This window comes from Euphorbia lathyris, chromosome 1, assembly GCF_963576675.1.
Source record: "Euphorbia lathyris chromosome 1, ddEupLath1.1, whole genome shotgun sequence".
Taxonomy (NCBI): domain Eukaryota; kingdom Viridiplantae; phylum Streptophyta; class Magnoliopsida; order Malpighiales; family Euphorbiaceae; genus Euphorbia; species Euphorbia lathyris.
Window position 1 is genome coordinate 23,595,333 of NC_088910.1, and position 25,938 is coordinate 23,621,270.

General features: G+C 36.2%; 3 protein-coding genes across 4 annotated transcripts; 1 reads left to right on the plus strand and 2 right to left on the minus strand.

The window, feature by feature from the left end:
* The first annotated feature begins 3,724 nt into the window (after positions 1 to 3,724).
* Positions 3,725 to 13,030, plus strand: LOC136225286 (uncharacterized protein At3g49055). 2 transcript variants are annotated; one of them, XM_066013422.1, is made up of 5 exons: positions 3,725 to 4,766; positions 10,677 to 10,753; positions 11,142 to 11,253; positions 11,338 to 11,451; positions 12,231 to 13,030. In XM_066013422.1, the coding sequence occupies exons 1-5, from the start codon at positions 3,786 to 3,788 to the stop codon at positions 12,582 to 12,584; spliced, it is 1,638 nt and encodes a 545-aa protein (XP_065869494.1). In that variant the 5' UTR covers positions 3,725 to 3,785; the 3' UTR covers positions 12,585 to 13,030. The 2 variants fall into 2 exon arrangements, with proteins under 2 accessions (XP_065869494.1, XP_065869493.1); XM_066013421.1 differs by having other exon boundaries at positions 3,726 to 4,766; positions 11,338 to 11,454; positions 12,231 to 13,027.
* A 1,959-nt stretch (positions 13,031 to 14,989) lies between these two features.
* LOC136225312 (probable prolyl 4-hydroxylase 12) lies at positions 14,990 to 18,457 on the minus strand. The gene is made up of 7 exons (XM_066013424.1): positions 18,246 to 18,457; positions 17,451 to 17,570; positions 17,202 to 17,259; positions 17,020 to 17,121; positions 15,846 to 15,903; positions 15,576 to 15,745; positions 14,990 to 15,492 (listed from the first exon to the last, which is right to left on the minus strand). Exons 1-7 carry the CDS (start codon positions 18,308 to 18,310, stop codon positions 15,148 to 15,150), a joined length of 918 nt encoding a protein of 305 aa, XP_065869496.1. The 5' UTR covers positions 18,311 to 18,457; the 3' UTR covers positions 14,990 to 15,147.
* An 881-nt stretch (positions 18,458 to 19,338) lies between these two features.
* On the minus strand, positions 19,339 to 25,678 carry LOC136225328 (uncharacterized). The gene is made up of 5 exons (XM_066013425.1): positions 24,050 to 25,678; positions 23,332 to 23,390; positions 22,822 to 22,950; positions 22,103 to 22,238; positions 19,339 to 19,807 (listed from the first exon to the last, which is right to left on the minus strand). The coding sequence occupies exons 1-5, from the start codon at positions 24,752 to 24,754 to the stop codon at positions 19,478 to 19,480; spliced, it is 1,359 nt and encodes a 452-aa protein (XP_065869497.1). The 5' UTR covers positions 24,755 to 25,678; the 3' UTR covers positions 19,339 to 19,477.
* Between the last annotated feature and the right edge of the window lie 260 nt (positions 25,679 to 25,938).

Here is a 25,938-nt window from a genome sequence, read left to right on the forward strand (position 1 = left end):
CACTTTAGTGGGAGGTCACCATAAGATTGTACACTTTAGTGTGCAAAATTGAAGGTTGTACACCAAAGTGTGAAAATGAGTAAAGGTTGTACACCACGTATGTAATTTACCTAAAGTATTGATTGTAATAGTTTATAGCATAATATATTGATGTTGCTTCCATTTTAACATAGATTGTAATTTTTTTTGTATCGTAGATATACTATTGAATTTTAATTGTAGTCTAATTCAATTTTTCTTTAACATAGATTGTAATTCTTTTGTATCGCAACTATAATATTTAATTTTAATTTTAATTTGATTCAATTTTTGGTTTTTCATTATATTCTAATATTTTTTTTAATTAATCCCCTATTTTATTTTATTATTATTGTTTCAGAGAATTCCAATTATAAAAAATATGAAAATATATTAAAATTATAAAAAAAAGTGTAAACATAAATAAATCATTCACCTTGAATTAAAATTCTATAAAAAAAATTAATCAATTATTTTTAAAATTAATTTAATTTAATTTGCATTATCAATAAAAAATGTATATTAATTTCAAATATACATAATATAAAAAAATTTCATAGCATGATATATAATTACTTAAAAGTAAATATATCAATTTATTAATTTATCTAAATTATATAAAAAATTTATATCCCGTGCATCGCATAGTATAGGTTATTTTAGAGTATTTTATCAACAACCTTAATTCAATAAAGAAAGAAAAAGAACAGAATTGGGTGTATGGTACTGATATCGCGGAAACCTAAAAAGATTGAAATACTAAGTATCATTCTGTTATCTAGCCATTAATTCTCATACTTAGTCTCGGGAATAGACCGAAATACCTTTTGGACAAATTTGAAAATTCTCAAAACCTCTCAAACACCCTAAACTCTCTTGGATCAAATCCGGACTAATTTATCAATGAAAACATGGATCGGGGGAGGGACGACAAAGGAAAAACACTAATGGTACGAAAATCTGTTTGATTTTGTTGATTTTTGGGTGTTTTTTTTAATCGAATTTGGATTATTGGGGATTTCGGAATCGGGGGTGGGGCGTGAGGCCATCACGTCGTCACCTTTGGTGCGGCGTATGAACATCACGCCGCACCACCTGTGGTGAGGCGTGATGGCCTCACGTCCTCACCTATATGAGAGCGTGATAGCCTCACGCCCGTGTGACGAATTATGAATTTATTAATTTTTTCTTAAGTTAATTTAATTTTGTTATAATTTTTATTATTGTTAATTATTGTTATTTTTATTTTATTAATTTGATTATAATTTTTATTTTTGTTAATTTTTATGTTGTAAATTTTATTTTGTTAATCATAGTTAAATGTAGTTGTTGTAAATTTTATTTTGTTTAATTTAGTTTTGTTGATTTTTATGTTGTAAATTTTATTTTGTTAATTTTAGGTAAATTTAGTTGTTGTAAATTTTATTTTGTTTAATTTAATTTAGTTAAATTTGTATGTTATAAATTTTAGGGTAAAGTACAAAAAAAAAACCATGTGGTTTCCGACTTTTGAAAACAAGGTCCCGTGTTTTAAAAGCGTACAAACGGGGGTCTGTGGTACCAGCCGTTAACAAAGAAGGCATTTTTTATGGATGCCGTTAAGTTGGGCTGACCTGTCACTTTGACTGAAAATTGCACCAAGGGCAATTATTTGGCTTGAAAAATTTTACTTGACAAATTTAGTTCAGTGCACAGAAAATTGAGAAAGAACTTTCCCAAGCATCAATAGCAATCCAACAAAGCCTACCAAGTCAATACTTAGAACCATTATAAATACTTAAAGACATACCACAATGAACTGCAATCCTGAAAAATTTGAACCAGGGGCTGTATGGACCAAAAAAGAAGAGGAAGAGCGAATTTGGGGGATGGAATTTCTCAAGCCTTTTATACCACAATTGGGATGCGAAAGGACGAAATTGCCCTTGGTGCAATTTTCAGTCAAAGTGCCAGGTCAACCCAACTTAACGGCATCCATAAAAAATCTCTTCTTTGTTAATGGCTGGTACCACAGACCCCCGTTTGTACGCTTTTAAAACACGGAACTTTGTTTGCAAAAGTCGGAAACCACAGGGTTTTTTTTATACTTTACCCTAAATTTTATTTTGTTAATTTTAGTTAAATTTAGTTGTAGTAAAATTTATTTTGTTTAATTTAGTTGTTGTATTATGTTTATTTTTATATTGTTAATTTATTTTGTTAATATTATTTTGTTTAATTTAGTTTAGTTAAATTTTTATTTTGTTAATTTTAGTTAAATTTAGTTAAATAATGGTGAATATGTGTAGATGGAGCGGGAGACTATAGTGGGGAAACCTATCTCGTCAGCAGCTAGGCATCTAGATATGGATGAAGAGGATACACCACGTCATACGAGAAGGCGTGGTATTGATATATCAGGCCGTAGACGGAGAGCAGTTGGGACGCAGCAGGTGCGGGGGGCTTCGATAGAGCAGCATGTGTTGGATCAGCCCGAGTTTAGGGGAGAGGAGGCGGATGATTTGGGAGACCGAGATCTTGGTATTAATGTTGTCGACGAGTATTTTCAGGAGTTAGCTGAGGCACAGCGACGGCCGGGATCTGATGGTGATGATGATGTGCAACCGACCCCGGGTTCGAGCAAATAGCGCAGGGATGGTCGCTTTGCTAGTACATGTATTATTTATAGTTTTAGTATTATTTATATTTGAGTATTATTTAAAATTTTAGTATTATTTATAGTATAGTATTATTTATAATTGAGTATTATTTATAGTATAGTATTATTTATATTTGAGTATTATTTAAAATTTCAGTATTATTTATTATTGAGTATTATTTATAATTTTAGTATCATTTATATACAGTATTATTTATAATTTTAGTATAGTATTATTTATAATTAGAGTATTATTTATAATTTTAGTATTATTTATTTCAGGGACCAGAAAACGGTCCAAAGCTATTGAGGACCGTAGCTGGATTGTTTCTGGACCGGTGGATGGTGGCCCCAGTGATGGTTCCGTGATTCCTAGTTTTTTAGGACACGTTGTCTAATGGATGTTGGGTGGGGATCTTCGATCGTATCTTACGTGCTACAATAGATCATTAGCATGTGCCACATTGGAGCGATGGTATCAAGGTGCACACCTGTTGTCCTCAAAATAGACTCTAGCAAATGCACTAGGTACAAGTAATATCTCGATAAGTAACATTCAATTCCTTTTTAATAATTTTTTTTTAGTTTTGGACAGTGGCTTCACGCCGCTGCCCAAAAGTTACAGGAATCCCTTGCAATATATATTCATTACGGCGCTATAATCCTTGCAATATATATTCATTACGACGCTTATAGCGCCGTAATTAGTTAATTTTTAACTATAGTTTCAAAACAGTCCCATTCAAAGAATTATTTTTTAATTAATACCATATTAGAAATAATTTTTTAAATGGTATCAAATTGGGTTTAACCCATCAAATTTGATGTGGATGGAATAATATACATATATATTTTTTAAATGAACTTCTATGTAAATTTCCCAAATGTAAAATGGAGTAGGCACACAAAAAGCCCAACAGAGTAACGATATCATATGGATTGGGCTTGAGATATCCACACGCTTTAAGAGGCGCGTAGAGTAGGAGAACCGAAGTGCGCGCCAAAACTCAAATAACCTACACTCATCACCTAAGCTCACATTCTTCCTTTGACTGGTAGGTTTAAACCCATTCTCATTTTCTCTCTATCCTCCACTCCAGATCCCTCATCATATCATTCTCTATGGGTCATGGAAGACACCACCACGCTCAACCACCTGCACTCTCAAATCAGCGGCTCCGATTCGGAAATCTCCGTTCACGATGATCTCCTCGCCGAGCACCTATCGCTCCGTCAATCCTATGAAGATCTCCGATCACAATCCTCCTTGATGGAGGAGAATATCCTTCTTTGCCAGAAGCAGAGAGACGAGGCAATCAGTAGCAGCAACGAACTCAAATTGGTTATGCGTGACCTTTCTCTCGAGAGGGACTCTCTTCGACAACAAATTCGTGAACTCGAGGCCTCTTTTAAGGAAAAGGAAAATGAGCTGGAAAAAAAGGTCAATGAGGAATCCTTGAGGAGGGAAGAAGTTCAAAGAGAAGTTGAATTCGCCAACGAGAGAATTGAAAAATTGGAATACGAGATTAAGAAAGCTGAAGGGAAAATCGGCTTCTTCTTGAAGACTTTGGACTGCGTTCGGCCAGCGAAGGATTATTTGATAGGAATAATAGAGTGTTTAGATGATGAGAAAGTGATTGAGAGGGTGGATGATGACGAGGAAAGGGTTGATTTGGAATTCGACAATGAATCAAGAGCAATTTGGGAAGAATTTTCCCCAATTGCAACGCTAGCAATTGAGGCAAAAGCAAAAGTGAATGCTTATAAAGACAAGAATAAGAATGAGAAAAGAGAACTCGAAAACAGTATAGTGAGTTTGACTGAGGAAAATCGTGATATCAATAGTCTGTTGAGGGTTGCTTTATTGGAGAAAGAGGCAGCCGAGAGGAATTTGAATAAGCTGAAAGGAAACAATGATCAGAAGAGGGTGGCGCTATTGCAGATTGCAGAGCGGGGTTTGCAGAGAGTAGGTTTTGGGTTCATGATGGGAAGTGGGAGCGCTGAGCAATCAGTGGAGAGTTTAGGAACCACCACAGCTACAACTCCGGCTAGTACTACTGCTAGTAGTATATCAGATAGCAGCGAATGTGAAGAAGAGGTTGTTAGCCTGGTATGTATGGTCCGACCTTCCCCAAGCCTAGATTCTGAAGTTAATTATGCTGTAAAGCATACTTGCTGCTAAAATTTTATAGGTTTGTTTTAAATCTGCTAACCAAATTAGTTAGAACACACAACTAATATAGCAATTGTGGGTTATTCCTATTAGGAATTACACAATGTTTTGCAAGCAACGAAAAATAGAATGTCAAAGTAGAGCACTAAACCACTAGATTTTCTGAAAGAGAATTTAACAAAGAAATTGTTGATATGCTTAGTTGTACAATGAGAAATTGTTTGGATATTACAAATTCACCTCAATTTTGTTAGGAATAATTGAAATTACGATAAACGAAAATAAGCAAAACACACAAGAATTGGTTACCCAATTCGCCACTCAATATGAATGACTACGTCTGGGGGCACTACCAAGCCAGGATATTTACTATAATGAATGAGATACGGATTACAGAGAAAGAGGTTACCCAGTTGGATCGCTGCAGTTGGGCCCATCGCTTCAGTTGGGCCTATATATATTAGTCTCCATAAGCCCAACAATCTCCCACCTGGAGACTAAATCCGCCATCTGATGGTAGTGCCATGCCTTTAACTTAATTACCAAGGCCAACTGAAGCCATACATAGCTTCAGCTTCTCTAAGGTTACAACCTTAGTCAACATGTCTGCAGGATTCTCTGTGCCTGGAATCTTCATCAACTGCAATATCTTCCTGTCCAAGAGATGCCGTATGTAGTGATACTTCAACTCTATGTGCTTTGTTCTCGAGTGAAAGGCGAGATTCTTTGCCAAATGAATGGCACTCTGACTGTCGCTGTACAGAATAGGATCCTTCTGCTCCTTTCCCAACTCACGCAAGAAATTCTGCAACCATACCATCTCCTTACTAGCCTCAGTCACCGCAACGTACTCAGCTTCTGCAGTAGACAAAGCCACCACCTTCTGCAGCTTTGAAGCCCAAGAGACAGCAGTACCACCCAATGTGAAGACATATCCGGTTGTACTTCTTCTCTTGTCAAGGTCACTAGATGCCAAATCTGCATCCACATATCCTGTCAACATAACTTTCTTGCCCTCAAAACATAGGGCCTGTTCAGTGGTTCCCTTCAGGTATCTCAAAATCCACTTTACTGCTTCCCAATGCTTCTTACCAGGGTCTCCCATGAAACGACTAACAACTCCCACAGCATGTGCAATATCCGGCCTTGTGCACACCATTGCATACATCAAGCTGCCAATTGCTGAGGCATACGGAGTTCTCTCCATCTGGACTCGCTCTTCTCTGCTCTTGGGTGAGTCATGTTTAGATAGCTTGAAATGGCTACCCAAAGGAACCGTAGCTGGCTTGGCATCTTGCATGCCGAATCTAATCAAGACCTTCTTGATATACTCAGCTTGTGAGAGATACAACTTTCCAACCTTCCTATCTCTTTGAATCCTCATGCCCAGAATCTGCTTAGCTTCTCCGAGATCTTTCATAGCAAACCGCTCAGATAACTGCTTCTTCAGTTTTCTCACTTCTCGAGCACTCGACCCTGCAATCAGCATATCATCAACATATAACAGTAAAATTATGTAGCCTTTATTCAATTTCCTGAAGTAACAACAATGATCAGCTTCACTCCTCACGAACTCAATTTCGTGCATGAATCCGTCAAATTTCTTGTACCACTGTCTTGGAGCTTGTTTCAGACCATACAAGCTCTTGTTCAACTTGCACACAAGCTCAGCATTATCAGACTCATAGCCCTGAGGTTGCTTCATATAGATGTCTTCATCTAAGTCCCCATGAAGAAATGCCGTTTTTACATCCATTTGCTGCAGCTCCAAATCTTCTGCAGCTACCATACTCAACACTAAACGAATAGTAGTCAGCTTCACCACTGGAGTAAAAACGTCAGTATAATCTATGCCGTACCTCTGCTGAAAGCCTTTCACGACCAGCCTTGCCTTGTAGCGTTTGCTACCATCAGCCTCTTCTTTGATTCTGAAAATCCACCTGTTTTGTAGAGCCTTCTTACCCTTTGGAAGCTCAACAAGTTCCCAAGTGCCATTGGTCATCAAGGAATCCATCTCATCATCTATTGCAAGCCTCCACTTGCTCGCATCCTCTCCACGAGATGCTTCCAAGTAGCTTTCTGGTTCACCACTATCTGTCAACAGCATGTAGTTGCTTGTAGGCGTGTACCTGTCAGGTGCTCTACGCTCTCTAGTGGATCTGCGCAGTGTAACCGGTGGAGTTTGGGGTTCTTCTACCTCCTCCACAACTGTCTCCTCCACAACTGTCTCCTCCACAACTGTCTCCTTGCTCCCACCAGAATTCGTGATGTCTAGGTCCACGACCTCTGGTCCTGCATCACCAGTATCAGATGCGCCCAGACTATCCTTGTACATTATCTGCTCATTGAAAACAACATCCCGACTGCGAATAATCTTCCTGTTCTGACTGTCCCAGAACCGATATCCGAAATCATCACCACCGTATCCAATAAACGTGCACTTAATAGACTTCGCATCTAACTTACTTCTCTCAAGGGGAGCAATATGAACATATGAATCACATCCAAATACTCGTAGAAATGATAGATTTACCTGTTTGCCACTCCAAGCCTCTTCAGGAATACCACTCTCCAAGGGACTTGATGGCCCTCTGTTGATCAAGAATGCTGCAGTGTTAACTGCTTCTGCCCAGAACGTCTTCGGAAGTCCGCACTTCAGCCTCATGCTTCTAGCACGCTCACATAAAGTTCTGTTCATTCGTCCTGCAACTCCGTTCTCCTGAGGAGTTCCTTTCAGAGTCTTCTCCATGCGAATTCCATTCTCAGCACAGAATTCCTTGAATTCTCTAAGCTAATACTCTCCACCATTGTCAGACCTCAAGCACTTTACCTTCAAACCTGTCTCATTCTCAACCAGGGCCTTCCATTTTCGAAAGGAATCAAAAGCATCAGATTTCTTTCTCAGAAAATAGATCCACACTTTCCTAGTGGAGTCGTCAATGAAGGTCATGTAATACAAAGCTCCACCAAGAGATTTCACAGGTGCAGGACCCCATAGATCGCTGTGAACTAACTCCAACTTCTCTTTCTTCAAAGTTCTGCCACCCTTAGAGAAACTGACTCTTTTCTGCTTCCCAAAGATGCAATCCTCACACAGCCCAAGATCAGCAGATTTCAGACCCGACAACAGACCCTTTGAACACAGCACTTTCATCCCCTTTTCACTCATGTGACCAAGACGACAGTGCCACAAATCTGCATTGACATTCTCCCTCACGACATCAATGCTATTGAAAACGTTGTCTGTTAAGTACAACGATCCAACCTTCTCACCACGGGCAACCACCATGCCTCCTTTGGTCATTTTCCAAGCACCACATGCAAAGATTACACAATAACCTTCATCATCCATTTGCCCAATTGACAACAGATTTCTCTTTAGGCCAGGAACATGCTTTACTCCAGACAGCTTTATCACAGATCCATTCGGAGATTTGATCAAAACATCTCCCTTCCCTACAATCTCCAAGGGCTCATCATCAGCAAGATAAACCTTTCCGAATTTCCCAGGGGTATAGTTTTCCATCAAATCTGCACTACTACATGAATGAAACGAAGCTCCTGAGTCTAATACCCAAGACTCCAAAGGACTTCTTACACTCAATACCAGGGCTTCTGCTGCTGTTTCTGCAGTTAAATTGCTCAGAATCAACGAATCACCAAAATCCTCGCTGGCTGAATTCACTGACTTCTCCTTCTGCGGTGCCTTGCATTCACTCTTGTAATGACCATTCTCATTACAATTCCAGCACTTGATGTGGCTCTTGTCCTTCACAGGTTTCCCTCTCCCTTTGGACTTAGACCTGCCACGATTCTGCTTAGACCTGCGATCTGACCTGCCCCGATTCTCTGCATTCAAGGCTGATCCAGATGTGGAACCTGACTCTTTCTTGCGAATCTCCTCGCTTATAACATCATCAAACCTAAGTTTTTCTTTCCCTGCTAAAGCACTTAGGGCAGTAACCGTGCCACTCCAACTTTCTGGTAAAGAAGATAATAGAATTAGGGCTAATACCTCTTCGTCGAAATCAATATCCACAGAACTTAATTGAGTGATCGTCATATTAAAATCATTCAGATGCGTCGCCACTGCTATATTCTCCGTCATCTGTAGATTAAACAGTCGTCGCATCAGATGAACTTTATTAGCCGCGGAAGGCTTCTCGTATAACGAACTCAAAATCTCCAACATCTCCTTCGTGGTCTTTGCCTTCACCGTGTGATGCGCCACGTTTCTGGACAGCGACAGGCGAATCACGCTCATCGTTTTTCTGTCCAACAGCTTCCACTCTTCATCATACATATCCTCCGGCTGCTCACCCAGAGGCTGGTACAGATCTTTACCGTACAGGTAATCCTCGATCTGCATCTTCCAGAAACCGAAATCCGAACCATCGAATTTCTCCACAGGGTTTTTCCATCTCCCATCGTAATTACCCTCGCTCTGATACCAGTTGTTAGGAATAATTGAAATTACGATAAACGAAAATAAGCAAAACACACAAGAATTGGTTACCCAGTTCGCCACTCAATATGAATGACTACGTCTGGGGGCACTACCAAGCCAGGATATTTACTATAATGAATGAGATACGGATTACAGAGAAAGAGGTTACATTTATACTCCTGAAACCCTAACCGTCTGAAACCCTAATCGCCCAAAAAAAAGTTGGATCGCTGCAGTTGGGCCCATCGCTTCAGTTGGGCCTATATATATTAGTCTCCATAAGCCCAACAAATTCTATTAGACTGCCTTTGGAAAGAAAAATATAAAGGAATTAGGTATCCATTTGGTTACTGAAGTTGGCTAGGGATCAAATTTTATCCAAAATCAAGTTTCGCTATCAATTTGGTCCTTTAACTCATTTAAGATTAAATTAGTCTAAAATGACACATGCCGGCATAAGAAAGTGACATATGTCAAATACCTACCAATCATAGAGTGACACGTGCCTCATTTGATCGTAAATGCCAAGTTAAAGGATCAAATTGATAAAGTTGATTTTGTACTAAATTGATCCTACTAACCAATTTAGGGATCAAATTAATCCTTATTATGAAGAAAAAGCCACCGCATATTCCACTAAAATACACGTGAAAATAAGTTTTAGAATTTCCTGGTCATTGATCTCATAACTCCTCTTTAGTAGCGTTGTTTTTGTGTACGTGTCCGTTTTCGTTTGAAAAGCTATTTTATGAAGTTATGTTTTAGCATTAACGTTTTCAGTATCCGTTTCCGTGTCCATATGTGCAACATAGCTCTTAATTTGACCGATGTACAATTTCTAAGTATTTTAATTGGATAAAAGAAAGCTGGGGTTATGAGACTAGCAGTTGTAAGATAAGACATGCCAGTGATCATCTTATAGAGAATCTCCTAACAGGTTAACACGATTACATTTTGAATAATGCTTAAAAACACACTTTTTTTTTGTTTTAAAGAACAGAAACTTGTAGGACACACAACTGTTCTTGCTCCTGTGAATTTCTGAATTATGCTTGTTGCTGACTTCATTCTCAAACACACTTATTCTGCTGTTGCTTGTGTTTTTCTAGAGAATTCACAATAATGGTCCTCAAGTAATAGGCTGCTATCTAACTGGACTAGTTTAGTATTTTCACTTCCTTTGTTCTTCTTATGGGCGATTAATTAATAACAAAATAACAATTAACAAAACCGCAGGAAGATTTTACTGAAGTGTTTTTTTGGGGCATGAATTAAGCAGATAAATGAACAATTCTTCCCGTGCCTGCAGGCTGCATTGAATGCCACTCATAAGCTTGTATCATCTATGAAATGATTTTAAAAGCATTCTTCTTATATTTGGTTTCTCACTGGTTTACCAGGCCTCAACTGTGGAGAGAATAATGAAGAATTTACGACTTGAAATCACTCAACTGAGGAGATCTCTGGAAGAGTCTAGGTAATTTATCAATGAACCATACTTCAATTTTTATTTGACATGGTATTTGAAAGACCGTTAGCTGCATAATTATCCAGGAAGATAAGAAATCAGTTTTAGGTAAAGGTAGGCAGGGTGAACAATCATGAGGCTCTATGTTTCTCCACACCGGCCCTCCCCTGGAAAAACGCTTTTTTTTTTTTGGTCGAGCAGTCAATTTCTGATATGACAACACTATTTATAGAGATAATTCGCTTGACACTATTATTATTTTTGTTACATTTACATCATATATAATGACGTGAAATGTAATAGATGACATAAACATGATTATAGCGCGATAACCCTGTTTGACACTCCTATCTTTTGCTGACTTTGGTTCTATTATGCATTGCTTTATTGATGCCAGGTCGGATAATGAGAGGTTACAGAGTCTCACAGAGAAGCAAGCTCGACAAATTGAAGAAAGTGTACTGTACATAAAGGAGTTGGAAGATAGAGAGAGGGTGTTGGCTCAAAATGTAATATTCTCTTGAATGCTTCCTCCTGTGCATTTCTGAATTATGCTCATTGCTTACTTCATTCTTCGATTTTATGACCAAAAGGTGGAGGAACTCCTAACGGAAATAAATGAAACTGAAGCAGAGGTAGCTAGATGGAGGGAAGCCTGTGAATTAGAAGTGGAAGCTGGGAAAAACGAGATTGAAGAACGTGACAAAGTGGTAACTTCTATCTCTGTGCTTAATATAATTTTCTGATGCAATATTAAATTACATCCATAATTATGGCCCCTAAATTAAAATCCTTGAATTTTACATCCTTTATCATTAAAGTTCAAAGTAACAAAAATCTATAAAAAAATAAAATAACGAAATAACCTAGACAAGTTTGACTATATCACCGACTCTCTTTTTTATCCATGTCAGTGATGAGGTATCACTAAAAGTTATGGTCAAAATATCCTCATCATCTTTGTTAGTTTTTAACCAAATTTTGGTTGATTTTGACTTTAATGATAGAGGTTATAAAATCCAGATGCTATGAATATAATTTACCCATCTTTGTAGCGTCTAGCAGTTTCCTTAGGCAATTTCCCAAACTAAATGGTTGTAGGATATGTACCTTGGTTTTAAGTGGATAGCAGAATGATTGACTTGGTTGAATATAATAGTTTTAGTCACTTGAGCTACTTGGTGATCTTTGGGAGTGCAACCCACTTTGGTGTGAACTGGCATGTGCACACAATATTTATGAATACAACTACAATTTGTACAAAACATATATACAATGTAACACAATATTCAACTACTAATGTATAAGTCACTACAGACCAATAGTTGAATTCATTGATTACTTAGGAGCTTTCCACGCACCAAATGTGACCTGAAATTAGCTTAGCTTCGTCACGAAATTTTATCAGATGCTGGACCCAACAGTAAGTCTCTGAATTATCTGAAAACCTTGAAGCGTGATACTAAATGAACTGCTGTTTAATTAGGTTTTCATCCTGAAGCAAGAGGTAGAGAGAACAAAGACTGCTTTAGAGATATCAAAGGACAAGTTGAAACTGAAAGAAGAACTTGCAAATGCTGCAATGGCAGCCCAGGCGGCAGCCGAGAAGTCACTGCAGCTCGCGGACAGCAGAGCCACAGAACTCCAGAATCGAATCGAAGAGCTAAGAAGACAAGTAGAAGAAGCAGAGAGCAGAGAGCGTAACCTCCGCAAAGCGAGGCATATATGTTGGCCATGGCGAACTCTTAAACAGAATTTAACCAACAATGCAAATCCGAGACTGCAGAATATGAGAGTGAAGCAACCAGAGATGCAAGCATTGCTTCAACACAGTATCTGAATCATTAACGTGAGCCTGATAAGATTCATAAACTCTTTTTGAAAGTCATATGCACTCTTTTATCTTTCATTCATTTGTTTCTACATAGAAAAAGTCTCTATGTGATTTATAGAAGTTCGTACATAACCAATGGAACAGAAGCTCTCGGCATGCACTGCTGGAGGGAATTTAGACTCGGGGTTAGCTAGGACCTCTTAAACAGAAGCATCATATCTTTGATCATCTCATTTATTAAACATTTGAAATAATATTACATATACATTAATACTAGGGGGCTACAAGAAACAAAACGATCGGTATTTAAGGGTGGAGCCAGTGGCCCTGAACTGGCTCCGCCCCTGTCGGCATGGATTGCCATATAAACTATATAAAAAGATACTTTTGAATTATTAAAAATGTAATTACAATTTATTAAAAGTTTAAGTCCATAATTCCAAGTTATAATTTAAAAGTCAATTAGATTTCTAATCTTTTAAAAACATCAGTTAAATCTTCAACTTATATTTTTTTAAGTTAATTAAGCTTATTTTTTTTATAAAAAAGGTAATTAAATTACTAACCTTCTCGTACCAATTGAATCTTTTTCATGGTTGAAATAAAATTTCAATAATTATTTTATATTTTCAGTTTGATTTATATTTATTTTCATGATAATTTAAATTTTGGTTCAGTTCATATCTACTTTCATGATATTTTGAATTTTCATTTGGTTCGGTTCAAGTAAAAGAAATCAATTGAACCGAACAAAAATTGATATGTTATATTTTTTATACATAAAATATTATTTTCAATTACTAAAATTGATTAATAATTGAGAATATTATAAAATTTAAGATAACCGAATCAAAAATATAAAATAATTGAACTAATATTAAAAATTAAAAATATTATAAAATATCGATCATAATCAAACCAAGAAAATAAAAATAATAAAAAGAACCAAAACTGTAAGTATAGCAAGATTTCAGTAATACTTCAAGGGTCTAATTGGGAATTTTAAAAAGTTGCTTGAATATCTAATTGATAATTTAAAAAAATTAAAAATTTAATTGATTTTCAAAATATAAATTAAGCCACCATTTAATAAAAAGATTTGGGGGTAAATTTGGCAAGTCCCCAAAGGATCGTTGTTAGAGTAGAGAAACTAGGACGACGGCGACGCCATATTAAAGGGAGGCTCGGATTTGAAAACATGGATTCGAAGGAAGACGGAAGCAGCGCGAAGAAGGTTATATCAGCATGTGATGTGGAGGCCCTGAAGAAATGTTTGGAGGAGAACAAAGGGGATTACCTCAAATGTCAATCGCAGATTCAAGCTTTCAAATCTTCTTGTTCTCTTAAGAATACAACTTCTTCACTGGATTCTTCTACAAAACTCTAGATTTTTACATCATCTTTCTTATATCATTTCTCAGCAGATATTTCCTAGGTTTTCGCTTTTGATTCGTTGTGTATTGATGTGTCTCATGCCCAACAAGTTTGTTGCATTACCGACTCAATAAGATTTTCTTAAGTTTGATACATATTATAATAATTTGTATTATTAATGTTCAGTTCGGATGTAGGGCTCTAAATGAGCTGATCTGTTCATAAGTGGTTGGATTTATAAATTAGTTGTTTATTACTGTTTTGGTTCGTAAACGAACGGTTTGTGCATGTCAAAATTCGGCTCGAAAGCTCGCGAACCGGCTAGATTAGAATATTTACGAATAAATTTTAGTTTTGTGTTAATCATTTACTGTTAGATGAGTTTGTTCACTCATAAATATAATAAATAAATAATAATCTTGTTTATTTATTTATGAACTCTGATTACGAACTTGTTTATGTACAAAGTTAAAGAGATTTTAGACTCTAAACAAGCTTAAAACTCAGTTCGAACTCGTTTATTTTTTAACGAGCTAAACTTGAACATGCTGAAGCTCGGTTCGGGTTCAAGCTAACGAACCGAATTTGAACAGATCAAAACTCGATTAGATTACAACTCTATTCGGATGGATGGTAATTAAAACTCTATAAAAACAATTCAATTTGGAATATTAAAAAAATCTATGTATAAGAGCATTTAGTACTCTATAAATTTTCGGGCTATTTTTTCCAATGGTTAAATTTTCGGCTGTTATAAAAATTCTATAAAGAACTTTCAAATCTTACCGATTTAGTGGATTGAAATGGGATTGAAATGAATATTTTTTAATTAAAGTAGGATTTGAAGGTTATGTTTTATTAAAACCTTTATAATCAACTTGTTTAATCTTATAAATCTTTCACCTCTACATAAACTAAACTGATTATTTTTCCTTCGATAACTTCAATCTATCTCATCCTCTCTCTGCTTCCACTAAAATTCTCTCCACAACTCCATAACTCCATCCAAACAGACTATAATAAGAAACACTTGGATCTTAATTGCTCAACAAAAGCCAAACTCTTTCTAACTTCAAGATCCAACCCTTGCACATAATATGGACAAGGACTAATTTGCAAATCGTCAACAAGCAATGCCAAATTGCCAATTGATCTTTTTCATTCAAAATGGGAGTTTATAGAAGCAAGTCTGCCTTCAACAAGCTTTGCAGCTCTTTCTACATGTGCCATAATAATCAGGAGAACCCGTCATGAACACAGGGTTCCTTTGGCATTCACCATTAGCAGCCCAACTGGGGCAATTGTCATCTTCATCTGTACAGTCGCTGCTATCTGATTCGGACAAGGAATTTCCCTCATCATTGGATAGTAAGAGGAAGTATTTGGTGGCACTCCACATTTCCCCCTTGCGGACAGGGCATCGGGCATGGCTGCTACTCTTGTCTGGAGAAGCATTTGGACGCGCATTGAAAAACAGAATTGCATTCCCTTTCGTGGGTTTCAGAATGTTGCTACCTTTGCCACAATCTGACCCAAACTCCTGTCACGATTCGAAAGTAAATTCATTAAGGATGATTCAAGAGTCTAACAGTAAAAAGAGCTCAGAGATAGTTTCTAACTGGCCTCTGAGTCGGGGAAAAGAATTTCGCCACCCTCATTGACATTCGAGAGGTATAAAACAAGAGTTGCCATCAAAGGTGCATTTGAAATCAGTGTTCTGTTACCAAAATAATGGAGATGCTGGTTTGCCTCTTCAACCCCATAATGCATGACTTGCAGAGGCTTGCCGTTCTCTGAAGTGCAATTAGAGCCGGCCGACAATAGAAAACACCAAGTTCAGTAAAAGGAAACAACCAACTTTTGATGTATAGGTGCTGGGATGAAAAAACATACCTTTTGGAATGAAGGTCCAGGCTGAAATTCTTTCCTCAATTCTTGCAAGTATATGGTTCTAGAAAGCAGAATAATACCACTCAGAATGACAAAAGCTACAAATGTCTTGCCAAAGACACAAATATGGTCTTGCGTCCTATGTCTACATCTACGTACTTCAGTTTTAGGTGCATTCTCAGATTAGTTACTAGTCCAGAATACTGGAAGTGCAATGAAGTACCAGAGCCATATTACAAGGTTATGTACAACTCAATTCAGTTTTGAACTTCATTAGGGGTTGTCAAAACGGGTTATCATGTCATAATCGTGCTATATGATCTATTATCTATATATTACATATTGATTATATATGATATAACTGACACAAAAATGATAATTGTGTCAAGCGGGTTGTGTAAAGCAGGTTGGCTCTGTAAATATTGTTGTCTTGTAAAAAATCGACAGGCCTAAACTGTAATCAAGGAATGAGCTCTGATCTACTAATACTTTGAATAATACAGATTCAAGGAAGGCATACATAATTATATAAACATTCCTTACAACCTTGTAGGGAAAGTCACGCAAATGCTATCTCTCTAGTATATAGACATAAGTTACAATGTTATAGGGAAAGGAAAAGGATATACGAATTCCTTACAATCAGACACAAAAAGTAATACTTTTATATACTAGCTCCAAAATCAATAAAAGTGCAAAGAGGCAAAGGTTCCCGCAGGGGTTGTCACAATTTTCTTTAGCAGTTTTTTTCCCTGGCCTTTTTCATTTTTATCTTAAAATTTATCAATTTTAATTCATTAATATGAGTTGTGTTTAAAGTGTCTTTGAACAGCTGATGGAGTGGAGGGATCTTGGATAGACTTTTGTCTATCTGTACCCCATCTATCAACTCCTCATAATAGACATAATATAGAGGGATGTAAAGCTCCGAATCAGACACAGAAATGTATCTTAGAAGAATCGATTCCATCAAATGCTGATTTACAACTCAGCAAAAAGCTGTCAAGTTAAGAATCCATGAATGCTAATAAATTAAAATCACCAAAAGCCCTTTCATACCTCGAGAGGCCAGAAAACAGACAAAATATTTTCCAAAATATGAAAGCACATATATGTATAATCTACCCCATGAGACACAGTGTGTTCACAAATAGGGGAAATATCAAAACTCACTTACATCCATGTTTAAAAGTGACTCTGAACTTGTAAGCAACTCATTCTCTGGAAATTTCCCTAAATCATCACCTTTCCCTAGAACTCTCTCTTTTGGAGCTTGTGCCTAAACACAACATAAGTACATCAAATAATTCCCCACATAACAAAGAGATATAATGGAAGTATCAAGACAAGGATATCTACCAAAGAAATAATATGATCGCATTCCTCATCCGTCAAAAAGCCTTTATACAAGAAAACCCTAATGCAGGAAAAATAAAGTCAGATTTTTTTACTAAATTAGAAATTGATGACTACATGATTCAAGGGATATGATATATTATTCTAAAACTTTCGATCTCTAGTCAAAAATAAGAAATTAGTATTTACAGAACAGTAGAATCTGTGAAGCATAAAGAAGTAGATTAAAAACAGTTAATCCATATACCTGACCTTGGTCGCCAAGAGAGTTGGACAACTGGTAGCAAGCTGAGTCTGTTGGTCTGGATTGAGCTTTTCAATTGTATGACAATGTCTTGGTTGACCTCCTTATCCCTCAATTCTTTCCGGCCTCTGCACCAAAAGATATGAACTGTGATGCCTATAAGGGTGTCAAAACGGTTTACTGTGTGATAATTGTGCACATTATTCTACATGATTATATAAGATATAATAAATGATACAAAAATGATAATTGTATAGCATTGTCAGAAATTGAAAGCTCTAAATGACTATGATATTTCTTATACATTGAGATTATATCTCACAATTGTAAAGAAAACACTATTGTCGACTGAAAAATAAGAACAAATAACAACATTAGAAGCCTTTTTGGTATACATTTGAACACAATGAATAGATCAATTGCAGTTTAATACAATGAAAACAAGCAATCACTTATCATAAAAGAATTGGAAAAAGAGAAAATGTAAAACCATGCAGATTTCAAAAAACGACTCATGTTAATTATTACTGCAAGAGACAAATCCATGGAATTATCGGTGAACACAAATTGAATATACGAAAAATCCAGATTAATTGCAGTGAAATATTCAAATGTACAATTAACTCGTGAAATTAAATGGAATCAGGGATACTAATGCATTAGAAAAGCAGAGCTAAAAGTCGAAAAACTATTTCTAGCAAAAGTTGCGGAGAAAAATTCAAATTGTGCGGAAAAAGGATCAAATTCTTTCACTCGTCTATCACAATTCACAAGTAGGGTGGAAATGGAGACGGGTTAGTTACCTCCCTGTAAAACAGTTGGAAGCTGCAAGAGCCAGAAGAAGAAGAAAGTAAGCAGAAGAAGACATTAATGAATGAGCCCGATCGCAAATTGATGAAATCTGAGATCAAATCTATAATATTATCCAAGAATTGTTGCGCCCGTTCTGAGTTTGGTTGCTCTTCTTGTCAACATGCTTAATCGAGTGGTATAATTTCCTTTTGTATTAGCGGACAACTGACTCTGGCAACGAGGAAAATTCCAGTACTTTCAATTGTAGACATCAGAGATATGCATAGGTTGGATTTAAACCGCATACTGAACCGAACCGAACCGAACTGATTAAATTCAATTTTTCGGTTCGGTTTTTTTAACATTTCAGGAGGCATTGGTTTTAATTTTAAATGTTGTTCGGTATTCAATTTGGCTCGGTTCGGTTTGATAAGAAAAATTAAAAAAAACGAACTGCTGAACCACACATATTTTACATTCTTATATATACACATATATTTGATTTTACAAGTTTATTTTTATTATTATTATTGAGATAATAACCCTATATTTTGAAAGTATTTCAATTTTTGTTGTTGTTGAGATAAATTTAATAAGAAAATACAATGATTTTTATTTTTTATTTTTAACTTAATTCAATTTGTTCGGTTTAAACCGAACCAAACCGTATATTTCGGTTCAATTTTAATTCGGTTTTACCTATTATTTAGTTTGATATCAGTGTCAATTATTTTGATCATTCGGTATTTGGTTTTTTCGGATCGGTTCGTTTTGTACCGATGCACACCCTAGGACTACTCGTATGAGAATACCCACAAGGTATTTGGTACCCGTTACTCGTTATAAGTCCGTTTTTCCCCAACTCCAGCAACAGCCTCACACGGTGTGTGACTTGACTGACACGCCGTGTGAGGAAGATTTTCTCCTTGATCTCACTTGGCTCCCACTCTTACTCCGACTCCGGATCTCGTGTCACAAATGCCCGCATCATTTTTTTCTACCAAATGTAAGGGACACCTTATCCAACCTAATTTATTTGTTTATTTTCTCTGTATTTTCAACTCTAGATTAACCCTTTCATGAACAAACATGTCAATCAAGCAATTAATCAGGGAAGAATATTAATCTGAAGGGGAGTATTATCATATGAATCAAAGTATCTATTTTGCCCCAAAAACAATCACTCTACTTTTCATGCTATCCCCATGTACATCTACTTGAACATCATCACAACACAAATCAATCAATCATCCCTATGAGATTTCTTAAGCACCATCTGACCAGACTTGTCCTTTTCGAAAAGGCGCTCGATCAGTTCATCCCAGTTCTCTTTCGACGTGCTTTTCCTAGAAGAACCAAAAGAAGACTCCCCACTCGATCTGTTTGAATCTTCTTGCTCCTGCTCATTAAAAGTTCCATACTCAGAAGGTGAAAATGCATGTGGCACAGACAATGTAACCGCCCTCTGCAGAGCTGCCTTGTACTCTTCCGTGTGTTCTCTTTCCAATGTCTGCTGCCTCTCCATCCTTTGCTTTGCCGGAATCTCCATGATATGCTGGTTCTCTAGCATTATCTGAAATCAAGATAAGAAATGCATTAGATAAATAAATGAAGTTCGCAATTATCTTCAACACTCTTCACTAACTGAAACTCGGGTCCTTTATGAAACTTCTAAGAAATTCAATGCATTCTTGACAGTAACTGCAGTTTCAACTTTCAAGAAGTATTATGCATACAAGTAAAACCTGCTACTTTTGGTATCAATTCTGCATGTGTCTCCAAAAAAAAGAAGAAAGTTTGATTATCAGTTGTCACAAAAATTACTGAAAATGCCGTCCTATTTTCTCTCTTAAAATATCAGTTGAATGGGTTTGAGATTTAGGAAAAATCACATTTGCAAGGGCATGGCCACAAAAGTAAGACAAATGACTGAACAAAATTATTTTCTCAGTACTGAGAAATTATGTCAATTACATAAGATCAATAGATAAAGAGAAAACAGATTTGCAACTCAGAAAGAATCAATTCATGTTCATCAAATTTTACTGCTAAAAAAGTACACGGGTAAACAAAAAAAATTCTCAAACCATGGACAAAAAGATCAATTAGCGCATCTCCAATAGAGGGTGCTCTAAAAATTGCCAAAAACTTAACGCATCATACTAAAATATAATATTTTATTTCCTTACTCATCCACGTCACTTTTGACAACTTTTATTAAATAATGCTCCAATAGTAAGCAATTTTTAAGGCTAACAGACTCTAGAAATTCTTAGCACTCAGTTCTGCACTCCACATTCCATGTCTGACCAAGAAGAGAAGACCACTAACACAACAACAACAACAACAACAAAGCCTTAGTCCCGAAATGATTCGGGGTCGGCTAACATGAACTATCATATAAAACCGTGAAATCAAATCGTGTCAGCAACACAAATTCGCTCCCTCCACTCCGTCCTATCCACTACCATATTTTCCTCAATTCCCAGTAAACTCATATCACTCTCGATCACCCTCCTCCAAGTTTGCTTATGTCTGACTAAGAAGAGAAGACATGTTCTTTATTGCTGAAAAAAACTGAACTGAACTGAATTGAACTGAATTGAACTGAATACTGAACTGAATTTAACTGAATACTACTGAACTTAACTGAATACTACCGAACTGAACCGAACTAAACAATAATGATGATATTAGACTTTAAAATAATTTAATTGATAATATTGGACATTAATAAACTTATAATAATAATAATGATGGTTCTAATAAATTTAATAATATCAATAATAAATAAATAAATATATTATTAAAGATAAAACTAAATTGAATATCAAATAAAAGCTCGGCTTGATAAAATTTTGGCTCGATAAAAGCCTATAAAATTAAATAAAAATGAGTCTAATTTAAATTAAAAATACAAATTACATACAAACACAAATTTACATATAATTTAAAGCCTATGAAATCAAATACAAATTTTTATATGAATACAAACTCTTAACTTTTTATTCTAATTAAGGGTTAAAGTGTAAAAATATCCCTAACGTTTTGGGTCATGGGTAATTTTACCCCTAACATCTAAAATGGTGCAATTGTATCTCTAACATTGATAAATTCGATAAATTTGAGTGCAATTTCTAATTTTTAAATATAGAAGCATACTTTAATTTTAATTTTTTTATTAAACGATATATACTTTAATAAACTATCATTTCTTAACTTTTATCTAATTTATAGATAATGATAAACTATAAATAATAATAATAATAATAAATAATAATAAATTAAATAATAATAATTATTATAATAAATTGTATATAAATAATTATAATATAATAAATAAGGATAAATTACTGAATACTGAAACTGAATACTGAATGCTGAACTGAAGTGAACTGATTGTTACTGAAATTAAGTGATAAAGCTGAACTGAACTGAAGTGAACTGATTGTTACTGAAATTAAGTGATAAAGAACAAGGCCTAACACAGACGGAAGAAAATCTGTTCCCAAGTTCCAAATTCTCTGTCCCCTTCCATGTCCTTCACATGAAAAAGCCCCCTTTTTCTTGTGTGGGTCCTTCCGGCTCACACAATATATTATTTCAATTAAGTGGAGACAATATTTTGTGTGAGGCAGGGAATTTGGGATTGCAGATTTTCTTCCCCTTAGAACTTCAGAACCCAGTGTAGAATTATAATCCTGAGTAACCAAATTTTCAGTGGCGATGCACAACACTGTAAATAAACATTCTAATCTGACAAGCAGAAATGTTAGGGCTGATTTTTTTTTTTTTTTTTTTATCTCACGTAGTAAAGTCTTTCTTGAACCATGAAACATTACTAAAGTTGCACAAGGAAAAAACTTACATCCAGGGCCCTTGTGGCTTCTTTCTCTATCCAAAGGATGGCATGGTCAGAAGTGGCATTACAAGATAGAACTATGTGCTCAAACCTCCCATCTACAGGTACTGCTGTCCTCACAACCGGAGGGAATCTTCCCATTCTGCAAACAGAAGTCATGCATTCAATTCATAAAGGGCGGCCCTGTCGCATTACGCGTCCCCGCTGAGCGAGGGTCCGGGGAGGGGTCCCACCACAAGGGTGTATTGGGGGCAAGCCTTCCCTTGCCAATTTAATTGGCAAGAGGCCGCTCCTAAGACTCGAACCCGTGACCTCTGGTCACACGACAACAACGTTTTACCGTTGCGCCAAGGCTCGCCCTCTCATGCATTCAATTCATAGAAAGTAAATATTTTGCTGGGACTGACACTGACTTAAATATCCATCTAAATGATGATCTCTTCCAGTTCTATGAAGCAATTATGATCTCTCTGATTTATATTCATTAATTTAAAGGTATTTCCCTTTACTGCCAAACCACCCAGGCATTTAATTTGTTCAATAAGAAAATGTTATTACTTCATACAATTCTTAAACCTGGAGATATAATCAATGTCTATGTTCGATTACATAATCAATGTTCTCCATTGAAAGAACTTAATAGAAAGACATTAACTCAATAAAAAAAACTTTGAACATTCACGTGCTTAGTTGAGTTAATATTTGACAGAATTGTGTATCTATACCTGCAAGGCTTTCTCTCTACAATGTGATAGAGGCGGCCAGGAGCATACAGCCTCCTCGGATCCTTTAGCATCTTCTCCTCAGGTATACATGTATCCCTCATGCACCTTAGACATAGTATGCATGGCAAACTGTTCAACAAAAGAAAAGTTGCCTGTTCAATATCCGGAACCAACATCATAAATACAAGTCGAGGACAAAAGAAATTGGAATCTTCAGTCTGTGAAATACTCAATGGTTAACAATCACAAAATCACTAAACCAGATTTTTGGCAAGTGGCAACTACAACCGAGTCCTGTATATGCAAAAGGTCAATTTCAGATTTCCTCTCTTGTGACTCAGAAGTTTATATTATAGAAAAGGAGATACCTCAACTGCATCTTACACTGTTAAAGAATTTGCATATCTAAGAGATTTACGAGTGCGATTTAACTTCACTCCCTCAGAAATCCAGAAAAGTTTAACGACCACATCAGTAAAAGTAACTTCAATTCATAGAAAATATATTTACCAGAAAAGCGACTTGAAAATGTCTTCCAAGGGAGTGGCTGTCCGTGGTAGAAAATCATCCTGCACCAGTGGCATATATCAAGCCTAACTGTCAGTAGAGTACATAATCAATGTGCATTCAGTGAGGACATATTTGAATTAAAGCTTATTCTCCATGATGAAACCATGTCATATACAAAGCTTCATCCACAGTAATGGAAAACATTTATGCATTTTACCTAACTAAGACTACTTGAAAGGATGGATGTCTGTTCTATCCTAATTCCTACTCTTTAAGCTCCAGAACTTACATCAATGCCCTTAAGATGAAAACCATAGATTTCCAAAGTTTTTTAGCATTGATATGAGCATGGAACTCTACAGATAGCCAACTCATTGAAAAATTCTTCAATGAGATCTTTATTAAAGACTTCCACCGTGAGTATCCTAAACATTTTCAACTTGTTATCATTAACAATAAGGAATAACTGACATTTTGAGAAACCACCATAACATGCCACAGAAAAATAAGTCTCAAAGTTACTGAGCATCCTAGTGTTCAAGGGGATAACATTTTTGCCCGAGGTTGAGACAAGAAAAATATTGGTAAAACCTAAATAATGAAGAGATACAAAAAGGGTAGAACAGGTAGAACCAATTCATAAAATTATGAAAAGGATGATGATGACTCGAGGGTGATATTGTCAAACATTCAGCAAATAAAAGATCTAACAACTTGCCTGTAGTACAACAGAATTAATAACGTCTGCATATCTGACTGCCAAATTAAGGGACATACATCTTGCTGGTGCAATAGCATAGCACCTGACCCTCTTCCTCTCAATATCTCCCAGTTTATCCCGACTTAGCACTACCACCAACGTTAGCATTGCTGCCACGCCAGAACCAAGGGAATGTCCCGCAAAAGTCAAAGTATAATTTGGATATTTCTTCACCAACTCTTTCAAAATCTCAGATTCAGCATCTAAAACACACCCAGCAGCCTTCAATAGCCCATTGTGTACATACCCGCCATCAATTTTCTTTTTTCCCAGCTTATTATCCAAAAGGAGTGCATAGTCACTCTCCTTTGCCAAATTAAGACCCCTAATGGCAAGAACTATATCAAAATGATCATGATCAAGATACAGTATATATGGAGGGGCCCTTCCATGAGTATCTGCATAAGTTTTTTTTAAAATTACACAATCTGGATTTATCCCATATCCTCCAGGGGGCTCCCATATAGGATGCCGGAGGTCATCTTCATAAACAGCTAGGATATAGCGGCACAGGCGAGGTACAGGCTCAAATTCCTCAGCAGTTGCAAGGCCCCATGTCTCACTGTCGTGACCTGCAGAATGGAGACATCTTTTCCATGCCCAGCGGGTACAGGCAATACAATAGACACACTCAAGAAGAGGCAAGCCACAAACTATTGACATTGATGCCTAGAATTTACATATGCTGACATATATCAGTCAGCAAGGGGCTCGGCAATTTGGGAAGGCAAGAATCAAATCCCAAGATAGTAAAAAAAGTAATGGATGATTCAAATAATTGTATCAAATTAAAATGTAGGAGTTCAAATGGACACTACACATTTGCAAAATAGTAGTATAACCAATAGCAACATCACAGTGTTTCTGAAGTATGAAGAAAAAACTCAAATGACAACAAAATGGCGAAAGTTTTAGCAATAGGAAATGAGTTGTCTAATATATACACGAGGCAAAATTGAGATCTCTGGTGGATAATCAAGCAAATTCAGTGGCAATAAGAGGCATAAATTGACCAAAGCCCCAGAATTCTCAGGATCAACAACATACAAATATTGTGAACAGTAAGGGAACCAAAGATTATATACAAGAGTCGAAAAATCTATAAAGATACAGAGTCCACACAACGCTCACCAGAACTTCAACGCAAAGAAATTGAGAAGTATCAGCAGAAATCGATCTGTACCTCCGGTGCTGAAGGTCACTAGCTTACTATGCTAACAGAAGAATAGCGAAAAAACAACACCAAAATTCACTTGCGAAAATGAAAAATTAGGAGGCAAATTCCATGAATATGAATCGAATAGTTTGAGGGAGGTAGTTCCAGTGCCCCTGCCCGCAGACCGCACGGCTCCTCCTATTGGGCAGAGATAAGCGTGATTCGTGGATGATGTTGATGATGAGTAACATGAAGGAGTACTAATTGAGAGGGTTGACAATGATCGAAAGGATCGAGAACATATATGTAAACCGGGGTAAAAATTGAAAGATAATAAACAAATAGATGGCCACCTACAAGTCAAAGAGGCCATTTCGGGGCTTAGCTGTTTGGAAGAAGACATGTTTGGATTGGAGTTCTACCGATGTTTCTGTGAAAATAAAAAACAAACGAGAATTCTTGAGCAAAAATCATATACTACTGTTTATAAAATATAGGTAAGTAATTTATAAATTCATTCATATTTCACCGGTCCTTCTATTTTTAAAAAATAAAAGCTTAGACAAAATTAATTACTTGATTTGTCGATTCAATTTTTTTATATAAATGATAAATTTATACTTATACAACCACTAATTAATTATACCACTAGTTAATATACAGATTGGTTAATATACAGATATGTTTTCAT